The 21977-nt window shown below is 39.1% G+C and overlaps 2 protein-coding genes across 2 annotated transcripts in view; both read left to right on the forward strand.

Moving 5' to 3' along the window:
- slco3a1a (solute carrier organic anion transporter family member 3A1a) overlaps window positions 1-7508 on the forward strand; it is a 28714-nt gene extending 21206 nt beyond the window's left edge. The window contains exons 3-10 of the mRNA XM_026311669.2: window positions 1524-1622; window positions 1707-1979; window positions 2600-2764; window positions 2849-3047; window positions 3724-3892; window positions 4439-4611; window positions 4738-4802; window positions 5740-7508. Of these exons, the coding sequence (XP_026167454.1) occupies window positions 1524-1622; window positions 1707-1979; window positions 2600-2764; window positions 2849-3047; window positions 3724-3892; window positions 4439-4611; window positions 4738-4802; window positions 5740-6092 (1496 nt within the window). The 3' untranslated portion in view covers window positions 6093-7508. The remainder of the gene's footprint in view (window positions 1-1523; window positions 1623-1706; window positions 1980-2599; window positions 2765-2848; window positions 3048-3723; window positions 3893-4438; window positions 4612-4737; window positions 4803-5739) is intronic.
- A 4386-nt stretch (window positions 7509-11894) lies between these two features.
- st8sia2 (ST8 alpha-N-acetyl-neuraminide alpha-2,8-sialyltransferase 2) lies at window positions 11895-21436 on the forward strand. The gene is made up of 6 exons (XM_026311730.1): window positions 11895-12084; window positions 13486-13542; window positions 14351-14491; window positions 14587-14844; window positions 17891-18184; window positions 20662-21436. The coding sequence occupies exons 1-6, from the start codon at window positions 11987-11989 to the stop codon at window positions 20972-20974; spliced, it is 1161 nt and encodes a 386-aa protein (XP_026167515.1). The 5' UTR covers window positions 11895-11986; the 3' UTR covers window positions 20975-21436.
- The last annotated feature ends 541 nt before the right edge of the window (window positions 21437-21977 follow it).

The raw sequence follows: 21977 nt of genomic DNA on the forward strand, positions 1-21977 counted from the left end.
AACCCACAAACATTTGAGTATTTTATGTTAATAAGAAAAACTGCATATTCCCATCCCAGCATAAAAGCACCTTTCTTTTGTGTCACTCCTTCTCTTGCCTCAGTGAGTTTGTACCACCTTATAAGCACTAAGCCACACCTAACAAATCTGAGAGAAGTTTCCTTTATGTGAAAAAGAAACTATGATGTGAATGAAGCTGCAGTTATGGGAATGTGTCGACTCCTTTCCTATGTGGGTGGTCAAGGCAGGAAGCAGATTGTGCATCGACTCTCTGCACTAGTAGAGTGTACAAAATCTTGTCACAATTTCCACACTTGTTCATAAAGTGGCTGCTCCTGGCACGCTGAACAACACTTGCTGAAGGCGCCTTGCTTATGGCAATGATGGTCAGGCCAACATGCAGACACTAAAGGGGGGGGCATTACTAATTTTTCAAAGCAGGAGGAGGAAGTAGCACTAGCGGTGATGGTTTTTGTTTTGATGGTAATTTGAAACTTTCATTCCAGTTCTGCCGATTGGTCAAACTTAGAACGACATCTTGTTTGTCGCTTTGTGCAAGACATGGTCCAACACTACATACTGCAGTCTAATAATACCACAGATCACAGGAGAGGGAGAGTTTTGTCTCCCAAATCGGGCTTTGAGTTTTCATTATCTGCCTGCAGTCTGAGTCACAGTAGCAGACTTTCACCCTGCTGACAGCCCTCTAATGAGGATTTTGGTTCAAGCTCCACATTTTTATCTGTGGTCGCCCAGTAGAGCAGATTGGGACAAAACAATTGTCTCCTTTTGTCAGGTGTCTTTCTCACGGCAGTGTATCTGTTTGTACAGTGTGTTATCCTGCCAGGGTGAAAACGCTGAGCCATGTGATCATAGGAAGCACGCTGTGTTGCTACACTTGCTTTGTGGTTTTAACTGGCTGATTTGATCTTTCATGACAGCGAAAATGTTTCCCTCTTTGCTGTTGTCCTTCACGTTGCATTTTCTGCAAAAAAAAGCCGTGAAAAACTAGAGAAAATGGTAAATATATCTTGTTCTAGCTTTTCAAATATGAAGATTTGCAGCATTTTTATGTTATTTTTAATTGCATACTTATAATGTTGGTTGTTGGATAAAGCAAGTCATCTGAAAATTTAGAACTTATCAGGTGCACTTTTACCTGTTTTTTTTTTTGTTTTGTTTTTTTTTTTTGTTTTGGTCATTATATTGATTTTTGGTGGTACCAGGGATCCCTAAGATATATATTGTGTTTTCAAGAGTTATTTTTCCAGTGTTATTCAAAAATCAATAACTCAACCTTAGAGTGACTAGGATGTTCGGAGTCATTAACAACATACCATGCTTTCTGGTATACACCAGTATTACTCAGTGTATGTAATGCTCTCTGCTGCCGACTTGCAGTTTTCCCAGCGTTTGTTGTCATTTCTGTAGTTGTTTTGTCCATATACATGTATTTCTGAAAGTTTCAGAGAGATGACATTAGACCCAACCAAACATTAAAGATGATTTTTCTTTCTCTGCAGGAATCCTTTTTTCTACACTGGTGTTTGGGCCTGCCTGTGGCTTCATCCTTGGCTCCCTTTGCACTAAATTCTATGTGGACGCGATCTTCATTGACACCAGTGAGTTTAATATTTCTCCGGTGTTGCATTATTCCATGTGTTTCTTTTTGCATGTGTTTTATTGGCATGTGTGCCTCTCCACAGGTAAGCTGGGCATTACTCCAGACGACCCGCGGTGGATTGGGGCCTGGTGGGCAGGATTCCTCCTCTGTGGTGCCTTACTCTTTTGCTCAGCTCTCTTGATGTTTGGCTTCCCCCAGTCGCTGCCAACCAAAGACAGAGAGGAGGCAGGAGACAGTGAGCAGGTTATGCTTCCTCCCTCTCTAACTCCAGAGTATGGGACTCCAAAGCCCAGCAATGGAGTTATGCACAGCCACGAGCCTGCCAACAGCCCCACCTGCTGTCAGCAACTCAGGGGTGAGCACAAAATCTGCTCAGTAGTGAGAGAAGTATTAGATTGTTTTAAATTAAGTAATAACATCAAAATATTAAAATATTACATCACAAGTAAAAATCATGCATTAAACATGTAAACTGTACAATTTTGTATGTTGTGCAGTATGAAATAATTTGAGTAATAGTTTATGCTGGTGGGTGATTTCATCTATAAAAAGGCATCATATTTTATTAACAGCATGCTTTATATGCACATGCTGCGATGTATGCAAAGTACTGCAATTCAGTGCCATTGGTTAAATAATGTTTTGTAGTAAAAAGTACAATATTGCATCATGGAATATAGTATACTAAAAATATATAGCGGCACCAAAAAGAAGTACTCAAGTATCTCATAAGTGTATGTAAACAGTTTGTTTTATCAGTGCTCACAGGTTTTAAAAGGTGAAATACATAATTACAATGAGCATAGTTGTGGATGTTTTGCCAAAATGTTATGGAAAAAAACACTGATATTTCATTGGTTTATTTGATTGCTAAGTAAATTTAAGCAGAATGAGAGCAAAGCAGAATCCTGACTGTCCTGCTAACTAGCATGCAAGGGTAATAATGGTTGGCCTTACTATTTTCTTTATCCCCAGTGATCCCCAAGGTGACCAAGCACCTCCTGTCAAACCCAGTGTTTACCTGCATCGTCCTGGCCGCCTGTATGGAGATTGCTGTTGTAGCTGGTTTTGCAGCCTTTCTCGGGAAATACCTCGAGCAGCAGTTCAACCTTACCACCACCTCCGCAAACCAGCTATTAGGTCTGTATTCAAACCAAATGTGCACATTCGAGCATTTTTGTGTATCAGTATAATAAACTGATTTTGGGACATCTTCTTTTGAAGGTATGACAGCTATTCCATGTGCATGTTTGGGGATCTTCATGGGCGGTCTGCTGGTGAAGAAGCTGAACCTCTCAGCACTGGGAGCTATTCGCATGGCCATGCTGGTCAACCTGATCTCCACTGCCTGCTACGTCTCTTTCCTGTTCCTGGGCTGTGACACAGGTCCCGTCGCAGGAGTGACAGTCACATATGGGAATGAGTAAGTGAGAAATTTGTGTAATTGATGTTGACAGCCATTGACTGCTTTTTTTTCCATTTAATTATCGACTTATCATCCATCTTTACAACTAAAATTATTACACACAACGAGGAACAGAACATTCCTTAATTAAACACAGGGCACTTTCAGTGATTTAATATGCTAGATTGTGAAACAGATATATTGTTAACATTTGTGTCATATCTTACTGAGCTAGATTTTCCAGTGGACAACTATGACCAGTTGACATTATAGCAGTTACGTGTTTAATTGATGATCACAATAATTTTTTGCTGCACTCATTCCAACTACAAACAGCAATTTTTGAATATCAAACATCATAATTATTGGAGCGATGAAGGAAAGACATTAACTTAAAGGAGAAATGATTGATTACTTTTATTTCTTGTCGTATCATAATTTTCTGTATTTGTGTTTGTATGGTAGTCCTGAAGTTTTGGGGTTTTACTACTTTTCAGCCTAAACTCAACCTGCGACAGATCAGGTTAGCTATGCAGTGCAGTTTCCATGGTGATGTTTAAAGTGAGCCAGAGACCCATAATATCACAGATAAAGGGCTGAGAGTACTTCTTCAATGTTATTTTGTGCCTCGTACGGATATATTTGGTATTTATAATGGGAACGGATGCTTAGGTTATTCTGTGTCTTTGTTCAGGACACTGCGGGTGGGCGAGAAACCAGAAGCTCAGTGCATCAGTCACTGCAACTGTTTCACCTCCACCATTAGCCCCGTCTGCGGCTCCAACGGTGTCACCTATCTGTCTGGCTGCTTCGCTGGCTGCACCCGAACAGGAAACACTCAGACCACATCAAATATCTCTCAGGTCATTATCTGGTGACTGCCTCGTGATGATGATCGGTAACAGTAATCTCACATAAGGAAAATAGGTTAACAGTCTTTGCAAAGGATAGATATCTGCCAGACTGTGCCACAGAAAAACTGTCAAGTTAATTAAAGATGACGGTAACTTTTCTTATTAATCTTATTTTAAAGTTAAAAAAAACTCATTATTTCGTTGTTCTGTCATCAGCCGGTACGTGCTGGGCAATCAAGTGGGACAGTGGCTCTTCCAAGATCAGATACCGACTGCAGATTAATGTATTCTATATTCAGATCACATGTGGAGAGAATAGCTCTGAGCTCAGCAGTGCAAAAGATTACTCTTACTGCTGTTTTACCCAGGCAGTTATAGCAGCAATGTTATATTTTTTACAGTGCAGATCATTTAGTTCCACTGTGTTGATACAAGGCTGTCCTCCAAAAGTGAAAATAGCACGGCGAGATATAATATGTTTTCCTTGTAATTTCATTTACTTGTTATTGCTCAAAGGGTTCCCGGATGAATGCTCTCGTCATTGTCTGTTCACAGAACCTGACGGGATGTGCTTGTATATCCACTGAAAATGAATTCGCCACAGCGATTCCGGGAAAATGTCCGACGCCAGGCTGCCCGGCAGCTTTTCTCATCTTCCTGTGTGTGATCTGTGTCTGCAGCCTGGTCGGAGCCATGGCCCAGACTCCCTCTGTCATCATCCTAATCAGGTAGGTTTTGTGGAAATATAGGTATGAGGGTGCGTTGTTTGTGAAGAGATTGCAAATATATTTGATTTCTCACAAAACCCCTTCGGAAAATAAAAGAGTAATTTATTCTGTCTGCTTCTCTTGAAGGACCGTGAGCCCTGAATTGAAATCATATGCACTTGGAGTGTTGTTTCTTTTGTTACGACTTCTCGGTAAGAATTGTTAAACGACTTTTATTGGATAGCACATTCATTTTAGAAAAACTGTAGGTCTGTTTATATGCTCATGCTTGAAGCATTTGCCACAGTGCCCAAGTGGTCATTAGGACTGCAAGGATGTGAACATTAACCACAGCTCACTGGCTCACACTTGTTTAATGAGGCTGTGCCATCACTAGCGAAAATACATGACTTAATTGACCTCTGATGCTTTGATGTTCTTATTTGTTTCCACATTGAGAACAAGTAAATCAGATCAACTTTATAACATTACAGTTGATGACAGTGAAAAAAGAAGTGCACATTCAGTAAATGGGAGGATTCATGAAATGAAGAAGTAACTAAATCAATTTAAAAGCATGTAGGCGCAGCGCACAAAATAAAAACGTAATATGAAATCATTTTGAAAGAATGCTTCCGTAGTGATTATGGAACTGTTCTTCAGTCACTGGCAAGAGGGTGTAACAGTATATTTAGCATTTATTCAGACAATAGGTGCATCCACCCGTCCATTCTCTATGCTGCTTAGTCCAGTTCAGGATAATGGGGGTGGGGGACATTGGGCGAGAGGCAGAGTACACTCTGGACAGATCACCAGTCCCTCACAGGGCTGACACATTGAGATGGACAAACACTCACATTCACATACACACCTACAGACCATTTAGAGTCACCAGTTACGGTAGCCTAACTCCAACCTGCATGTCTTTGGACTGTGGGAGGAAACCGGAGCACCTGGAATAAAAACCCACACAGGCACAGGTAGAACATGAAAACATCTTGACAATAGATTTATATGAACGTCATGAAAAAAACAAAACAAAAAGTGAATATGTAGTCAGAAAGCACATATTTTGTGAAGTTTTTTTTGTTTTGTTTTTTTAATGAAAACAAATACCATGTTGGCTTAGTCTCTGTTATTGTTTCTCAGGATTCATCCCTCCTCCTCTGATCTTTGGTGCTGGGATCGACTCTACTTGCCTTTTTTGGAGTTCAGACTGCGGCAATAAAGGTGCTTGCCTGCTGTATGACAACGTGGCTTACAGACATCTCTATGTGAGCCTTGCCATCTTTCTCAAAGGCGTGGCCTTCCTCCTCTACAGTACCACATGGTACTGCTTGCGCAGGAACTACAAGAAGTACATCAAAAGTCACGAGGGCCAGATGACGCACACTGACTTTTACCCCCCTCTCACAGATGGCCCCAAAGCAGTTGACAGGACAAAGTTTATATATAACTTAGAGGACCATGAGTTTTGTGAAAATATGGAGTCAGTTTTATAGTTCCTAATGCAGGAAAAGGACACTGTGGACATTCATATTCTCTTGAAGGAGTGTTTCATGATTCTAGTCTTTTCTTGAAAGGATAACACAAAATGTTTTTGATAAAGGCGATCTATTTAACATCATGTTCAGGTCACTTCACTACACCTCCTTGGTAAACTTTGGAAAGGGTCCATTCTAGTTGCTTACATATCAGCGAGGCATTGTTCAGTGTTGCTGGTGAATTCCTGTGTTGACTTGGTGGTAGAAGATCTCTAAGTACTGTCTGGCTCAGTCCCAGTTCATTATTAGTAAGTGGGCATGATGCTTCTACAACTATAGCTGCCATATTGTTTTAGGTTCTGTCATGACTTTAGTGGTTTGTGTGAAAAATGACAGTTTCCTTTCAGTCAGTACACTGTGTGTTCTGTCTGCCACTCTCTCAAAAGTGAAATTTTTACAATTGTAATTAAAAAAATTGGGTTCAGTTACTCATATTTAAAAGTTGCCAAGTGTTTACAATCTAATACTTCAGTGTAGAAGGTTTCTTAATCAAAGGAGAACAGAAACACTCTAGAGGTTATAGTTCATACATTAAAAAGATCAAGTCCAGTAACGTTTAGCAAAAGTGTTTTTTATGTCATCAAGCACTGTTCAGTTTCTTGTTCTCTTGCTGGATCATAGACACTGTTCTTGATACTGATAGACTAGGCTGTGAAGTCTCGTCTCAAGTGTGCAATTTATATCCGATACATCCATGTTTAGCCTGATGTTATACTGCAGGTTTGTTTTTCATTGCAGTAGTGTTTCATTTCCATGGTTGTTTTTACATCTGCAGAGTTTATTTAGCCTATTATGTCTTAATAAGGGATTATTCAAGCAAGAATGTTAATTGTATTTTCATTTTACATTTGCACCCAGTGGAAGAGAAATGAATAAAATCAAGTATTTTTATGTGTTTTGACATTCAAAAGAGACTAGGGATAATATATTTGTTTTCATTAGGCCCAGATTGCTTTTTTAGATTGTGTTTGGAATATTTTATATATATATATATATATATTATATATATATATATATAATCAAAATGTCAGAGATATGTGTGTTTAATGTCACAAAAGACTTGGGACAATTCGTAGCAGTGAAAGCAGAATGCTGCATTATTGCAGCAAAAAAAATAAATAAACATCTTCAGGCTAGGCCTGTCATATTTAGAATAAAGGTTGCAGAAAAGGAGACGTGTTGTGCAACGTCCAAGAAAGTGAATTCTTTCCTATTCTAGGACGTGTAATTGAATAACTGTTTAACGCAACTTGGCACATACTACCTGTTACTCTACTGATATCTGCAGTTACATTTTTTGACATTGTCCCGTTTCTTACACTTTTTGTATGGCAACATATCATTTATTTTAATCTGGAAATAAAATTTGTTTTTCAGAAAAACAAATGTTTTGGATTATTTTTTTATTTTTTTGTCATTTCAGAGAGTTTATTTGTCCACTGTTTTTGCATAAAGTGCTACTTTTTTTACTTTAGTCTCTAAGCAGCCTACACATGATATTCGCTAAAGATGGAAAGGGGTATAAATTCAATCCAACAGGGGCTGTATGTATAAAATTGAAGCATGACACAAGATAAAAACACTATAGTTAATACGGTAACATGATAAACCTAACCAAGTAAGTTTAGTGCCTAAACTTGGAGGGACCTGGCTGCAGACAAGATGGTGGATTGTGACCAGGATTTGGGTAATGCCAGTGTCACTGTCAGTGTTAGCCCCAACCCTTCATCCTAACAATAACCATACCCTTTAACCCCAACCACAAATGTAACCATTACCATGTCAAGGTTAACAATTTACACACGATACTACTAACTTTCTACCAAGGTCTGTGGTCTGCCATCTTGTCTGCAACCAGGTATTCTTGCCTGGACCCAACCTAACCAAGTAATATTTGCACCTTAACCTAACAGAGTACTTTAAAGCCTATACAGAACCAAAAAATCTACCCATCCATCATCTATACCCACTTATTCCTTAACCAGGGTCATGGGGATCTGCTGTAGCCTATCCCAGCTCTCTTTGGGTGAAAGGCAGAGGTACCCCCTGGACAGGTCACCAGTTCATCATAGGGCCACATAGAGACACACAAAGACAAACAACCTCACACACTCACTCCTATGGGCAATTTAGAGTCACCAATCAACCTGACATAAGTGTTGTGCAGAGGAAACCCACACAAGCACGGGAAGGTCCCTGATGGGTTGTGAACCTGGCACTTTCTTGCTGTGAGGCAACAGTGCTAACCACTAATCCACCATGCTGCCCAGAAACATAAATCAATTGTACATTTTACTGAAGTAAGCGCCTTTTCACCTGTTTAAATTTCCTAAAGAACCATAAGGAAAATATACAAATATACATTTTATGCATGCCCCATATCAATCATACAAAAAGGATTCAGCATCAAATCCTTTATCCATGCCAGTATTATGAAAGTTTTGTCTGAGCTCATTGTGCTAATAGATTTTGATATGTAATATATATAATATTATTATCCATCAAAAGCTTTCTTTAACCTTTAAACATTCTCATTAAGGGGAAAAGCATGATGTTTGCAGTTGCCAGTTTCTATTGACAGCGCCTCATAGATTTTCACAGATCGTACTAAGTGCTCACTCAGTAAGATGTGAAATATTGACCTGAGAAATTAATGAACCACAGCAGCGCAAAGATTTCAAGGTTTCACATTTCAGATTTTAACAGTCCTTTATTATCATAACTACATAGAAGGCACTGAGAATTTATGAAGCTGTAAAATATAATGTGAGATATTAAAGAATTTCATAAACCCACCCTCAAGTAAGTTTGTTTGTTTGCAAGCACAGAAAATTTCCGATAAGAAAAAAACAAAGACTATTGTCATCCACCCATCTAGGTTTTTAAACTAGTAGGTTACGTCTTTATTGACATTGAGAATGATACTAATATACTGATATGGCTTGGATTCTCCAGAAGTCAGCACTTCTAGGGGAACGAAAATAGCTGCCTTCTAAGACTTACAAGGAACCGAAATTCCTGATTGCCAACCACCACTTCAGCAAAATTGAACCAGCAGAGGCCAAGATATCCTGACTTTTAGTCTCTGTCCTACAATCTCACTATATCTGTTCTTATCTGATCAGGTTTGTATTTTCAAAGATTTAGAGACTAATTAGTGCTCCGTACAAGGAGGTAACTGAACCTGAAGTTATGAATATAGCATTTTGATCATATGAGTGATATTGTAAATCCAACAAGAAAAAGGAGATGACATTTCAGCTAGCGTAAATATTTCAAGAGGTCACCTTCCGGGTCATAACAAAGAAGCTATTGCACTGTCACAGAGCCAATTAGTGGCTGACTTCAGTCTGTAACTGCAGCAGAGTCAAAGTGTGACTTTGTTTAGTTTGTGTGTGTGTGTGCATTTACACAACTGCAGTACACAATTTATGTACCGTGAATGTGAAGACTGATCAGAGATATTTGTGCTTAAAATTTTTTAATGACACACCACAAAAAAAACTCTTATGAAAATAACACATAATTACTAAGCACTTGTGAATATATATTTTCAAAATGGGAGCATCTGCTATTAACTGTGTTTCCATGTGTGTATTTCCGTGGCTGTAAATTCTAATAACACTACCATGACGCTTATCGACCAGATGGAAAAAAACTCCAAAACCATGTCAGATACGGTATCAGCAACATCTGCTTCAGTTAACAGTACTATGTTATACACACCTTGCTCCTGATGCTTGTGGCTTCAAAGAACAAAGAACTACATTATATACTGATACAGCAAGTCTTGAGGAAAGTGTCCTTGCTGAAAGTCAAAACAAACACGAAGAGAAAAAGCGACCAATCTCGAAATAGAAGCCGCTGCAGGCAAGAGTTTTCTCTTTTAGGCAAGAGGCATCAATTAGCCAAATGGGCGCTTTAGTCAGATGGACTGTTATACAACAACTCTGGCATGAAAAATAAAGCAATAAATCCTCAATGGAGAGTTTTAACTTATGTCTTTCTCATACAGGTGAGGGATATATGGTATGTTTCAATGAATATGGAGTGACTGAGCTCAGCCTGTTGACATTTAGATTTACTTGCTTGGATGCTTATTTTGTTTAAAGAATATTGCTATGAAATATAGAAGACGAATGCAAATGTTAGCTGCATGCACGCTTTACAAAATATGTACCAGGCAGTGTCAAAGCACATAACGGTAGAGAAAATGCAAAATGTAGAGTTTTAATAATGAATCAGCATAAAGTTACAGTATCTGAAATTATCACCAGATAGAAATATTAATCTGAGTCTTATTATTATGTGTATTGCAAAGTCACAGCTTCGGTTTTCACTCAATTCTAGCCTTTTATCCATCTGTCACCTACAATTGTGTAGGTAATATGCATAACATCCAAAAACAGAGCTAACATTTGCATTGTACTTAATGTTTCATTTGCCATCTAACACCAGTTAACCATGTTTTATCCATACAATTAATGATCAAGTCAGTTTCAGTCACAGTCACCAAATAGTTAACAGTAAACTCTAATACAAATATAAGTAGAGCCAGTGGTTGTAACAGTAATACAAAGATATATGATCTGATACATTGCTTTTCCCAGCATCAGCAGTTCTGCAAATTTATACATGAAACCTGCATTTCCCTGAGCTATGCAAAAGAACTGAAATGTGAGCTTCAAAAAAAAAAGTCTCTGTCATTCATCACTGTAGGAATAGCTACAAAATGGGGGGGCGGAAATGAAAAGTCATATTACTTTCATCTCAGACTTCAAATGCAACAGGTCATTTACAGCAAGAGATGCAAGTAACCATTAAATGTCTCCTTACATTATATACATTCTCTAGTGGGTTTCAGTATAGTTCATTGCTTCCAGACATACTGGGCTACTTCCAATACTATCCAACCTGACAAACTGAAGGGGTTATGAGATAATTGAGGTAGGAAAAAAGTTCATACTTTACCAATTTATAGACCTGTTTTGTTGATTTTTTTTGTCTCAGACAAAAATGACAAGAGGTTCAGAGTGAAAATGTCTGTTTGATTACAGACACTACTTTATAAGAGGTCATAAAAGTAAGAGGAGATAAACCACTGTAATATTCAACAACAAATTGTATAAGCTTGTCATATATTTTTATATAAAATCCATGCCTGGAAAGTTTCAGCTATAGCTGCCAAATAGTAGGTAACGTGAAAGCAGCATAGAAGTTGAACAGATAAATGTACTTCAAAAATGAAGTACCCTACTTAAAGTTACTCTCCACCAACGAATAGCAGACCTACAAAAAGATGCCCCATTACCATTAAGTTTTGACCTCTATTTTGAAATATAGGCAGAACACACATCCGGATTTGATAAATCTGCACTCTAATGATTCCTCTGTGTTCAGATGTGAGTCTACATGGTGCAGACACCAAACACCTGTCTAGCTGTGCTTATACCGCAGTCCTGCATCTGAAGAGTGAAAGCAAATTGGATGAGGCTGAAGATGGAGAGTTGGCCCCTGCGCCTTTAAGGCTGCATGTGGTCTACGTCTCGCTGCTCCCATGGCAGGCTCTGTAGGTGCACGCTTTCAAAGTTTGACTGGGGAATAGAGGTAACAGTGGAGGACGGCAGCAGCGTCGCCCCGACGGGGAAACAAGACACACGGCAATCATCATCATCTGAGGTCTGGGGGGGAGGACCGCAGCTCGCCTGGGAGTGTCCGACTCCGGCGATAAGAACAAAGGGAGAGATGACTGAGCGGATTTTCGATTTGTAAATGGAAAACACAAGAAGGTTAATGTAACACAGTGCTTGCCGAAAGGAGGGACTCCCGGCTGCAGCCTGCCCCCCTCAGCCATGCCGCTCGTACTGCGCACGCTGTTGTTCGGCTTTGTAACGCTGCTGGTTGTGGTTTTGATAATTGATGATATTGCAGAAGTGGAGGAAGAAACTGCGTAAGTAGCCCATTGAAATCTATCCATGCTTTGTGTGTTTGTGAGAGAATGTGTTAGTGTGGTCTATTGTTTTCTTTTCAGGTTATTTCCTGTAGGGTTTCTGTGAGGATTTAATGAACAAAGTGGAGGAGAAAAAATAAAGGATAAGTGAGTGGGGAAAAAAAATTATTAAGACTGAGTTGAAGTTTAGAGTTGAATGTGGAGTGTGTGTGTGTGTGTGTGTGTGTGTGTGTGTGGTTTGTTTCTACATTTGTAACACTTTGGGTGCAGCAGTAGCAGCTGTTCCGCCAGCAGCCTGCCCGGGTCTCCAAGGATTAGGCTATTTGTCTTGCAGCAGCCTGCATGCGGGATAGGATACATTTACACTATAAGAGAGAAAGTGTGTGTTTGTGTGTGTATGTGTGTGACAGAGAGAGAGAGAGAGAGAGTGAGAGAGGCAGGCAAAAGAGAGAGGGGGCTACAGATTGAAGACAAAAGATTTCCCCCTTTTTTTTATTTTTCATTTCCATACTTTGAAATGTTGAGCAGTGCACCACAAATCTTCAGTCACACACATGCCCCCACTTGCATTTGACCTGCTAGAAAAATACATTCTTAATTTAGCATCAAAATACATCTGTCATGTGTAAAACCAAAGGAGCCCCTCAACAGTGCAGCGTCCTCCTCTTCCTTTCTATATTATCATCATCACAGCTGTAAAGATGCTGTGCTGCCAGAATAACAAAAATGACTTTTTTTTCCCTCCTCCCTGATTCTCCCATTTCCCTTTCAGCAACATTTTGTTTTGAATGCAATTACCCGGCTGTGCCTCATGCTGTAATGAGGTCATACCGGTTTGCGATTCGCTTGTGGGAGAAGAACCAGAACCGACTGCACTTCTGCATGAATGCAGTTTAATACTATTACAGTTATGTATATAAAAGCCACCAGGTTAACGCTGTTTCAGTTTGTCATTTCTTTAATCAGCTGGCAGCTTGTCAGGATTTTATCAGACGTGACCATGGTCATAATTGCAAAAATAGACTGATGCTTAAAGCCCTAAATATATGCACTGGCTGTTTACTGTAAATGCATTCTGGCTGGCATATTCAACACCCATCTGAAAAGATGGCTCACTTCTCTGTGAAAAGAAAATCTCCTTTTAGTATAATGGGGCTCCATTAAGGCCACATTTCTCCTCATTACATCAGCAAATGGGCCCACGGTGGATTGCTCTAAAAATACCTTGATGCGTGCATTTCACCTTCATTCTTTAAAAGGACATACAATACACCTGCTGCTGAATACAGTAGAGCGCTATTGTTATCTGATATGATAAGCATTTGCAACATCTCTGTATTTTCAACCAAAACTTCACTGTAGTGTGCGATTTCATAATTCAATCTGAATCCTTTTTTCTAGAAATGCTGGACATTCAAAGAAGGTGAACTTGCAGCGGCTCATCTCTAAATCACACAGGTCTGAAATCCAATTACCGGCACACAAACGTATAGCTCTAGACCACCAGTGGGAGGCTAATGGGTCTCTCTATATAATTTTCAGTTGGTAGTGGTCATTTGATTCCTTTGCAGCCTTGATAACACAGTGAGTCATTCACAGTAAGTGTCTAGTTATGTTTTACAGCAAGAAGGCAGATTCTATAAATACCCAACAACGTGGTAGTATCCATGTGATAAGGAGAACATGCACATGATAAGGATAAAGTCATATTTCACTTTTAAAAAAATGCTGTGTCTAAAATAACACCCCTATGATTCATTTAATGTAAATTCCTCTCCAGGGAAGTCAGTTTTTGTTTGTATTCAGTGGTGAAGGGAGTTTGGAAATGTCCTGCATTCGCATTTGCATTTGATTAAAAGTACATAAGAAATGCTGCTGAAATCTGTTTATTTCAGTACCAAGAGTAATGATCATGCATTGTGTTATATTATTACATATATATATATTTTTAATCAAATTACCATTATTAATGCATGAATGTTTAAATAGCCTTTAACTGTTATTGTTAGTCAAGAGAATGCTAATTTTAACAATGCATTATACATAATCTCTAAATTGATATTTAGATTACCTTTGTGTGTAAAATTATAGTATACTATGTATTTGGTAACTAGGGCTTTGAAAGAGTAGTGTGGTAACAATGTCCCTGTGAAGTACTCTGAAGTCTAACATGGTAACACTAAAATTGAAGCTTTTGTTTGTGATTGATCAGAATTTTAAAGATAAACATTGTGTGTCAATAACATGACCTTCTGTTCTTATTTAGAAAGGCTGCAGCGCATGTGGATCCAACTGCTTTGACGCGCTTGAGCGTAAAAATAAATCATCATCATCCAAACTACAATAACACTGCCAAGTTCTCCTCAGACAACTGGACCTTCAACAAGACACTCTCCAACCTCATTAGGTATGATCATCCGTCTTCATAACCATTTCCTACACGGTTTAACACTTGACTAAGCACAGTCTTTGATAACTATTGTATGTTTTCTCTTTTTACAGGAAGAATATTTTAAGATTCCTTGATCCGGAGAGAGACATTTCAATTCTGAAGGGCACACTGAAACCAGGAGATATCATCCACTATGTTTTTGATCGACATAGCACCACAAACATCTCAGAAAATCTCTACCGTCTTTTGCCAACTATATCCCCCATGAAAAACCAATATCACAGGCGCTGTGCCATTGTGGGAAACTCTGGGATCCTGCTGAACAGCAGCTGTGGACCTGAGATTGACTCTCACGACTTTGTTATCAGGTATTCCCTCCCCCTCAGAGAAACAGCATAAATGATTTGGAGTTGGAAGTTATACACTTGAAATAAGTCGTAAAACCTGGTCCATGATTGAAATGGATTAGCAAATTAGTTTCAGTCTTAGAGTTATTTCACTTTTACTGAGAGTATAATTCACATTGAAATGATAATCACTTTCTCCAGTTCTCACTTTAATTCAGGTTTAGAGTTGGTGCACACACAGCTGGAAGTATATTAATTGCACGTTTGAAAAAGCTGTCAAAGCTTGTTAATGATTTAAAGCTGGAAACAAACTGCCATAGAGAAGCCAATTAAATGCATGACTATACGTGAAATTGACATTTTGAAAAGGTTTTGCATCCAGCGGAAACACACTGTGCTTTTCAGAGAAACACCGGCACTCTCAAGGGTCCTGCTCTCATTCACTTAAGAAGTCTGTTTGTGAATCCATCAGCTCACTCTGTTTTGTGTTTGGGTGTAAGCAAAAGACTTGCTGAGTGGGTTGTCACTATTCAAACTTGTAATTGGAAGGAAAATAAATATCTATGGCTATAATGGAAATGCCCCCCCCCCCCCCCCCCAAAAAAAAGATGTAGTTGAGATTATTAGTACAGCTAGGAACATCCTCATCATCAAACATCCTCTCATACATCATCAACCATACGGATGTTGTAGGAGGAAGTAGCCATCTGATTGACTTGATTGATTGATAGTCAAATAGGCCTTACAATCTCTCAATGTGCCCTTTTAAAGTGAAATTGATTGTGTTGTCTTTGCTTTTAGCCTTTTTTAAGTGCAGCAGTGTTATGCTGAGGAGGAGAGGTCATGATTTCTAAACTCCAGCAGCATGACAATAATGTTGGGGCATGATGGTAACAGCTGGGCTAAAGTCAGACAACAGGGGATGTGGCATTTTGATAAGCTGAGGAATTTGCTCTGGCATTCTCAATAGATAGCAAGATAATGTCTTAGCTAAATATAGTTCTCTTCTAGGCTTTTCTCACAAAGTAGGTTACCATTGGTAGGGGTACTAGTTACAGATGACATTAGCTCAATGTGATTATAACAGAGTGAAATAATTGTGCACTTGAATTGTTTAAAAAAAAAAAAAAGAATTTGTCAGCCAATGATGCAAATTCATCAAGTTTTTAGTTTAAAGCAGACACATGAATTGTTGTGATAGATTGATGGCTAAAAGAAATTCTGGTGTATTGAAGATCATGATGTGGTAGAAGAAGTACTGAGCTCTGGTACGTGTTTGTACTGGCACAGGGTAGAAATATAAGTAAAACATCTACATTCCAAATTTGAATGAATCTTTCTAATGTTACACATACAGTAGTAATGTATGTTGTACACTGCTAGATAACCTGTGATTATCCCCTTGACAAATAATATTTCTGAAATGTGGTGCAGTAAGGTACACAAAACAGACCTACTGGGTTAGCTGAAAAGTAAGTGCATGATATGTTTTCCTGACATACTTTAGAGAAAAGCAACACTTTACCATGATGATATTACTTTCTGTTTTCCAGCATTTACTTAGAGGTCAAAGGTAAGACTAATAAACAAAATGTCATCCTGCTTTACTGTAAAATTTCGCTTGTATTTCTGATCTGACAGAAATGTCTGCAGGGCAAATGCTTTGACTGGCCTTAGGGACATACACATTTATGAGAGATTAAAGGGAAAAAAAAAACCCAAAGAAAGTGCCTTATGAAGGTGGTGGGCTGTCAGAAAAGCTTTGAAGTTCCTTGGCATACACTTTTTCCCTGTTGCTCCCAAAATTTTACCTATTGGTAGCACTGCCGCCTCATAGCAAAGAAGGTTCCAGGTTCGATTCCCGTTCAAACCTGCTGGCCTCTCTGTGTGGAGTTTGCATGTTCTCCCTGTGTCTGCGTAGGTTTTCTCTGGGTACTTCGACTTACTCCCACAGCCTAAAGACATGCTTTGAAGGTTTGGTTAATTGGTGACTCTAAAATACCTGCAAGATGTGAATGTGAGTGTGAGCGTTTGTCTGTCTCAGTGTGTCAACCCTGTGATAGACTGGTGATCTGTCCAAGGTGTACCCTGCCTCTCATCCAGTGTCCCCTGGGACTGGCTCCCCGGTCTGTACTTAATCATTTTATATGATAACCACTGCTCTGGCAGATTGAGTCATTGTAATCAACTCATGAAATTAACCAACACTGTGATCAGGACAGGACTAATGGTGGTACATATCATCATTTAGGCTCATCATAAACTCATATATTGATATTTTTATATAGTATCATTGCAAAGTGTACATTCTTAGCTTTCATTAAGGTTCGCTTGTAAGTCAGGTGACTATGAACTACATGATGTCATTTTCACACCCCTCATGTATGGAAGCGTCTGCATCTGCATCATTCTGCAGTTTTATTCAGGTTTTTCCTTTAATCCGTCCCTGATTTTAACATATACCTTTAACAAAACAAAGAAATATCAAAGTAATTGGCATCTTAAATTAAACCCCTTCAAATTTATTATTTGAAATTTATGGTGTTCTATACTACCAGCCAGAAACAAAAGTCCAGTGAATTTGCAATCACATTTCAGGTGAACACTAAAAGTCCAGTACACACACACGCACACGCGCGCACACACACACACACACACACACACACACACACACACACACACACATACATACATACACATACACATTTTGAACTTTCCTACCTCAGTGTGTGTTAATAAAAAGAAAACTAAAAAGAAAATTGGGTGCTCATCCTTTATGGTGTATAGCTTCACTGGAAGGAGAGAATCAGTAGTGTACACTATATGATGGACTTGCCTCACCCAATGAAATATTTACACTAAATTGGTTGAAGCTGTGCTGCCTGCTTGTTATAACTTTTCACTTTACTGAGAAATGTAATGCTTTATTCTGTAACCTGCTGAATTACTTGCACATGTGTATGGCAGAAAGTTTCGAAAAGCAATTAAATGATTTTTCTATAAAATAGGAAATAATTTCAGATGTGCTGGCACTGATTTAAGGTGACCAATGCTTACTTGTCCTCAGATGTAACCTGGCACCAGTGGAGGAATACTCTCGGGACGTGGGGTGGCGGACCAACTTGGTGACCATGAACCCCTCAGTGGTGCAACGGGCCTTTCAGGACCTGGTCAGTGAAGAGTGGAGGGATCGTTTCTTGCAGAGGCTTCAAAGCCTCAGTGGGAGTGTGCTGTGGATCCCGGCCTTCATGGCCAAGGGGGGAGAGGAGCGCGTGGAGTGGGCCCTCCGTCTCATCCTTCTGCACACTGTGAATGTACGCACTGCTTTTCCCTCGCTGCGCCTCCTCCATGCTGTCAGAGGGTAAGATACAGTTCAAGCTTGCTGCAGATGCTGCAGAAAGCTTGAAAATACATGTATTTGCTTTCATGCTGAGTTTTTTTAACTCAAAGACTAGAAACGGGGGAAAACAGCTCCACATACAGGACCAAATGTAACAAGATCAGGAAGCTATTGCCAGCTGGGAGATCTGTGATATTGTACTTGTGTAAATGTTGGTGCATTCTCACACTGACTGAAAACATGGAAATATCTTGCAGGTATAATGTTTACAATGTTCACCACCTTAGCTTAGCTTGTTAATATGGTAACCTTTGCTAATTAGTACTAAACACAAAGGACATCTGAGGCTGATGGGAATGTCATTAGTTTTGCAGGTATTTGGTTATCAACTAAAGTAGGGGACCGAGTAAAATATTGTCCTAAATTCATTCCAAGAGCGACATGAATGTGTGTTTTGTGACTGCAGTGGGAGTTATGTGCTTTAGTTACTGAAGGGTGTAGTTACTATTGTGACAGTGAATATTACTCATTTGTTAGCTCCAAATTGTGTTATTTAGAGTCTTTTCTGACAGGCCTCTGCAGGGTCTTGAGAACAGATAATAAGAAGAGCTCTTAAGCTGTGTTTATTATTTGTGTTGATCAAGGACCTTTTTAAATGCTGCTTTTTCCACATCTGTTAGATACAGCCTCGACCACCTTCACTCTTTTATAAAACCCCTCTCTGCAGTTTGTTTGCTCTCCTTGCCTCTCATCATTCAGACTATGCCCTAGATCTTCTCTGCCTCATTAAAAGCCTAACAACCACTGCTGGTCGCTGACCAAATTATGTTGTTTTGCATGCCCCAACTAACACCCAGTATTGCAAATACTAGAACTGGGACAAGATTTTTATAGATAACATCGTGTAAGATCATTGTTTTGCACAAAACGTAATTTGCATAAATTATTTTCTTGCGAGTCAAATGCTTGGCTTCATTCTCTTCAGAGTGGTGTCTAATAAATGCTCCCCCAGACCTTGTGCTTTTCTCAGAAAAGCTGAACACTAAATCTGATTCATGCACAGTAGAGGTCAAAGGGCGTGCTTATATTCATTCCAACTAAATGTCACATTGGATCATTTGACCATCTCCTCTGTTTATTGGGATGATTACCACCCGCTGTAGCGTTTGGCTGGCCTGTAGACCTGTCTGCTGTTCGCCCTTCATGGCACATGTACTGCTTTATAAATAGTACAAACTCTGCATCTCAACACGACCTTCCACATTAACCACAGGGAGGACAAAACAAATCTAGAGTGGGCCGCCATAGCCCCAAGACAGGGGAAATGGATTGTGAACTAGAAAGGAAAATTAAATTGGGGCAAGTCGATTCTTGCTCCTTAGGGTAGCATGTGGCATCAGAGGAGCTCGTAGGTCACCTAAAGTAGAAGAAAGCAGTTGCTGAGAAGCCTCACACTGTTCTCTGTAGATTTGTTAAAGTTAACAAACAACTGCAAAAACTCTCCAACTAAATAATTTTATCTCAACTTCAGCCTTCAGGAGTTGCTTTACTTACAGTAAAAGCTCTGCTACTGTAGAGAGATAAATCTGTTTTTTCTTCATAGCACAGTTTCCATTATTTCAGCTGTGTCTTTGTCTTTGGCACTAGGTTCAGGATTCTTAAGCCTGTATATTTTCGTTTTGAAAATTTTTGCTGCATTAGGAATAGGACTGTGAGTAACCATCATTTTTTTTGTATTAATATGTCAATTAATTGCTAAGTAATAAGAAAATCAGAAAATGCTATTAGTGTTTCCTACAGCCTAAAATAGATTGGACATTTTAATTTTATCCAATCAAAGATATTCTCTTTACAAATATATGTAAAAAAAAAAAAAAGAGAAAAGTAGCAAAGCCTCACAATTGAGAACCTGTTTTTGCTTTATAAATGACTTTATTTTTTATCCATATTGAATTAATAATCTAGCAGCTGCTTCAGCATGACTTTAGAAACAAGATTTTAGTACTAGTAACCTTAAGAGACTTTTGAGCGTGGAGGCAGATGATTCGCCGTGGTGACCCCTGAAGGGAGCAGCCGAAAGGAAAAGAAGAAGCCTTAAGAGACTTTTGAGATTGTTTTGCAGCGCATCCACTCTAGAAACAGGAAAAAGAAACGGAGAGGGCGCTTATTGATTATCTGTGAGTAGAAAGTTCTTGAAGGGGCATTTTGTTGCTCTACAACATAGAAACGTGTGAATGGGGTTTTTATTTATTTCCATTTTAGGGATTCAGCTCATCTCTGTGTGCTCCAGGATACTGTATATTTATCTTAATATCAAAACTCAGAGGAAGAACGGTCTTACTGGGGGAGAGTGTTGCTTTCTAGTGAATACCGTCTCTAGTTGCTACACTACAAAGAGTTCTGGAACATATTTTTCCCCTTTTATTATACTTCTAGTCTGGTTTATAGTTATTGAGATTGAATTCAGCTAATGACATTTTGTATATCTCTGTCAATAGATATTGGCTGACCAACAATGTCCACATCAAGCGTCCAACCACTGGTCTCCTCATGTACACGATGGCCACTCGCTTCTGTGAGGAGATCCATCTGTATGGCTTCTGGCCCTTTCCACTCGACCCACAGGGTAAACCAGTTAAATACCACTACTACGATACTCTGAAATATGAGTACACCTCCAGCTCTAGTCCTCACACCATGCCTTTGGAGTTCAGGACCCTGAGCACACTGCACAGACAAGGGGCGCTCCGGCTCCACACCAGAAGCTGTGATGTTGAAGGGAGACCACAAAAGGAGGTCCAGAACAAATAGCTGGATGGATGATCTCCATGGAAACCACCATTTTGACTGAAGGCTTGGTACAAACACTTTGCTTGTTACCGTACTTTTATGAAACTTGAATTAAATTATTTTTAGTAAATAGAATGATCTTTTTATATTTGGAGCTCTTTTAGTGATCTGTTTCACTCGTGTTTTACCTTTAATGAGATTTCTAGGTCACCCTTTAAATAATGACAGCCCCTTTTGCCTAGCTCCTTTCCATTAATGTAAGCCAGCTATTAACAGGCACCCTTCAGTTTCATCTTATTCTTTATGCTAAACTAAGTTTCCCATTATGAGTTAAGGATTCAGAACACAAATTAGCAATTAGGCAACATAGGGCTCCATTAAGGGCATATTGTAATTTACCCAGTAAGTCATTAGCAAGACTGTTGAATTAATGGTTCTTGTGAGTCACTGGTTTGACCACAAGATGGAAGCACTTAATATTGAGAGAGAATGATGATGGAAGAAAAAAATGTTGGTTAACTGTTTAAATTTGTTTTTCATATGATGAACCATTTTCATTAGGATCTTTTAAAGTGTCTGGGCTGATATTTAACTCGTGATAATTTCCTCCAAATGAAATTTTACATGTATGCTTTTGTAGCTTCTTATAAAGTACCATACACGGTGCTCACGTTAAAACAGGTCATTCATAAGCAAAAATTCCAAACGTCCAGTCTACCAGAACTGCTGTGTGACAGCTTTAGGTCACCTTGAGAGTCAAATAAAGAACCGGAGGCATGTTGAATTGTATTCAGCTTCTGTGAGGCTAAAGAAGGCGTGTACCAGCTGTTCACATACAAATGTTTACACAGACTTTGGTAGGTAAACTCACTTTGTACACTTTTCTCGGACACCAGCCCTGTTTCTGCACTGGTAATGTTAGTAGTGAGGTCAGACTACAGTTTGTATAGTGATAGTCAAAAGAGCTTTTCTTTTTTCTTTTTTTTTTCTTTTTTTTTTTTTAATGAATGTACTGGTGATATTC

The sequence above is a fragment of the Mastacembelus armatus genome, chromosome 6 (assembly GCF_900324485.2).
Source record: "Mastacembelus armatus chromosome 6, fMasArm1.2, whole genome shotgun sequence".
Classification (NCBI taxonomy): Eukaryota; Metazoa; Chordata; class Actinopteri; order Synbranchiformes; family Mastacembelidae; genus Mastacembelus; species Mastacembelus armatus.